At 49.5% G+C, this 2,836-nt stretch overlaps 1 pseudogene across 1 annotated transcript in view; it reads left to right on the top strand.

The window, feature by feature from the left end:
* Positions 1 to 2,093, top strand: part of TEOVI_000505900:pseudogene — a 6,519-nt pseudogene extending 4,426 nt beyond the window's left edge. Inside the window, exon 1 of the mRNA in view lies at positions 1 to 2,093. This exon is cut by the window's left edge and continues 4,426 nt beyond it. Coding sequence covers positions 1 to 2,093 — 2,093 coding nt within the window.
* Positions 2,094 to 2,836: the final 743 nt, after the last annotated feature.

Here is a 2,836-nt window from a genome sequence, read left to right as displayed (position 1 = left end):
TGGTGGAAACTGCAATCCATCGCGTGCTACTTCTTTGTCGCGAAACGATACCGATAGATTTTTTCAGAATTTTTGTCAGTGTTTGGGCGGAAGAGCACTTACATCAACTTAATGAGTTGGTGAAAGAGTCTATGACTAGTGATCTGGGTTATAATAACAGTGGGTCGGGTTCAGACGCTACAACAGTAGGCAAGGGGAATGATGGTGAGGACGTTGCTCTCCTTACCATCATTTCGGCTGCACCCAAACTTGATATCTCGCCTGCGTTACTGTCAGAAGCAGAGTCAATGGGACTTTTATTGGGAGCAGGGGCTTCAACATCTGCTCTCGCGCTGATTAATGCTGTGACGGAGATTCTTGCGGAACCACAGTCTGTTGCACCGCTTGTCGCCTCCCAGTGTGAGGTTTTCGGGTCCGGGTTAGCTTTCGATGCTGCCGCTCTCTACTTCGTTCATACATTTATGCGTGTTTGGCGTACACCAGCGGATGACATGCCGCAGGTACTGACCGTGATGATGAGCTGCTTCCACGCTCGACTAACCGCCGGCGCAGTTTCAGTTCCGACGCTTGCATTCATGCTTTTGTGTCTTTCCCACTTTTTACCTCCCGAGGGCACTACTGAAGAGAGTGAGGTAGTGGTCGTTTCTTCTTCGGCTTGGGGAAAAGAGAAACGCTGCTTGTCTGTGCTTTGTAAAATATTGGATTCACTGAGTGCCGTTAGTAGCATTGCGTCGGAGACAGCCTCGGTTGACCCTGAAGCTCTTTACTTTGTACTCAACGTTGTAGCTCGTGTGCTCCCTAGGGCTGTGCGTGGTCTGCTTTTGGAGCACGATCGTGTTACAACGTCGGTAGTTCACATGTGCAAGCGCTCCGTTTTTCCTGTAATTGCGTTCGGCATTGACGCCCAGATAGATGAGGATGCTCATGCACGGACGCCCCTCGTGCGGGCGGCTTTGCGCGTCGCCTTAGCGGCAGTCAGCATAAGTGACAGTGTCCCGCGACGTCTCCGTCAAGAGCTTTTGGATGGTCCCTGTAATTGGGACTTCTTCCGCCTTCCCAAGCGTTCATTGCATTACTATGGCCATTTGTTCGCTCGCCTCTCTCGAGATCGTGCGTTCCACGCTGAGATGGCGCAGCTTTTCACGCCGTCGCCATCTCAACCGAATCGCTTTGCTGGACTTGTGAATCAGTCATCTAATGAAGAACAGCAGCAGCTACAGCGCGCGGTGCAGATGCGGAGGCTGACCTTCTATGTGGCGTCCATGCCATCCACTATTCTCATGTCAGACAGGGAGTTTTGCCTGCTTCTACGTGAGCAATTTACCGAAGTGGTTCGTACCGCCTCAACAGCGGTGCCGGGTCGTCGTTCCCGTAGTAACGCGATAATTTACCAGGCAATATTTCTTTTCCGTGTGCTGCTAACCAAGTTGGATCCAGCGCTGCTGCAGCCATTTTGGCCTCTTGTTCTGCCAGAGATAGCGAGGGCGCTGTCGGAAACATTTACTCATTCAGATGTTGGCGCTGAAGTGAAGAACGGTGGAAGCCGCCGCGTCGATGAATCACAAGAGAACCTGTTACAGCTTCAGTTGGAGTGCCTCAAGGTTCTCCATTTCGCTGTTGTTATCGTGCCAGAAGTCATTGCGCCATTTCGCTGGGTCTTTATGGATGATTTGAATGTGACAGTTGGCCTTGCTTCGACCACTGAGATTTCACCCACGTTCGTACCATTAGTTCAGCGCCTCGTGGGGAGCGAAGTATCACCGACGTCTGTTATTTGCGATTTGAAAGGCCAGTTTACATCGAACGGTGTTGTCCCGATGTGCTGGTCGGGGTTTCAGCGGCCGTTTCTGCACGGCCCTTCTATTTTGAATGGGGGGCCGAGAGGCACTCAAACGTGTGCTGCAGCTTTGCTCCTGCTCGCTCAAACGAGGGATTTGACGACTCTCACTGGGTGTGCAACGGAACAGCAACAACTACTGACGTACATGCGATTAACGGATGGGTGGGATGAACCATATGTGAGGCACTTGTTGGAAATGGACTTTTCCTGCGTTCATGATGCGGTTGACGTACATCTCCATTTGGCACAATAGTAATAAGCCACAAGCGGCTCCCTTGTTTGGTAAGAAGCACGCGCTCTTTTTTTTTTTTTGCGATTGTGCAGGTTTTTCTTTTCTGCTTTTTCGCCCCCCTCTACTCATTGAGTTGTGGGCATTCGTACGAACTATTGCTCATTCCCCCTTGATCCACTTTTATTCCGCCCCCTTTTTTTTACATGTTGTCTCTCCTTTACTTCTTTCAAGGCTTTCTTTCCGAAAGCGAATGCACCAATGAAAAAGAAAAATCCCTTCTCTCTCTCTTTTTGTTCTGTGGTTGTGGGAGGAGCGATGCGCGTGATAAATGCCATATTTTCGACTCGTTGTGTTGTTTAGTTCTTAGCCCTCTTCAAAAACTTTAATTTTTCTACTTCTTTAGCTGTTGACCGAAGCGCCGGGGCTCTTCTTCTTTCTGTGACTTGCGTGTGAGCCTCTCTACGGGGTGTCCCCTTTGGGACGTGACCTTTTCTTCTTGTCACCGCTTCGATGGGGACTGCCTGAATCATCATTCGGTGTGCACATTCACATATTTGTGTGTACACTTATTTGCAGTGCAACGGGTGAGGGAAGTACCATCCCGTTTCCTTCCTTTTTAATTTATTTACGTGTTTCCCCACTCTTCGTTTGGTCCCTGGCACCACAGTAGGGGTGCGGTTCCGGTTTAAAATTGTGCCAACTTGTATTTTCCTTTTTTTCTTTTGTTTTTTTTTTTCAATATTCCGCACAAGAGAGCACGCATT

The sequence above is a fragment of the Trypanosoma equiperdum genome (assembly GCF_001457755.1).
Source record: "Trypanosoma equiperdum strain OVI genome assembly, contig: ctg_1712, whole genome shotgun sequence".
Lineage (NCBI taxonomy): Eukaryota > Euglenozoa > Kinetoplastea > Trypanosomatida > Trypanosomatidae > Trypanosoma > Trypanosoma equiperdum.
Note: the sequence above shows the minus strand (reverse complement) of the source record. Positions and strands in the feature narration are given on the sequence as shown.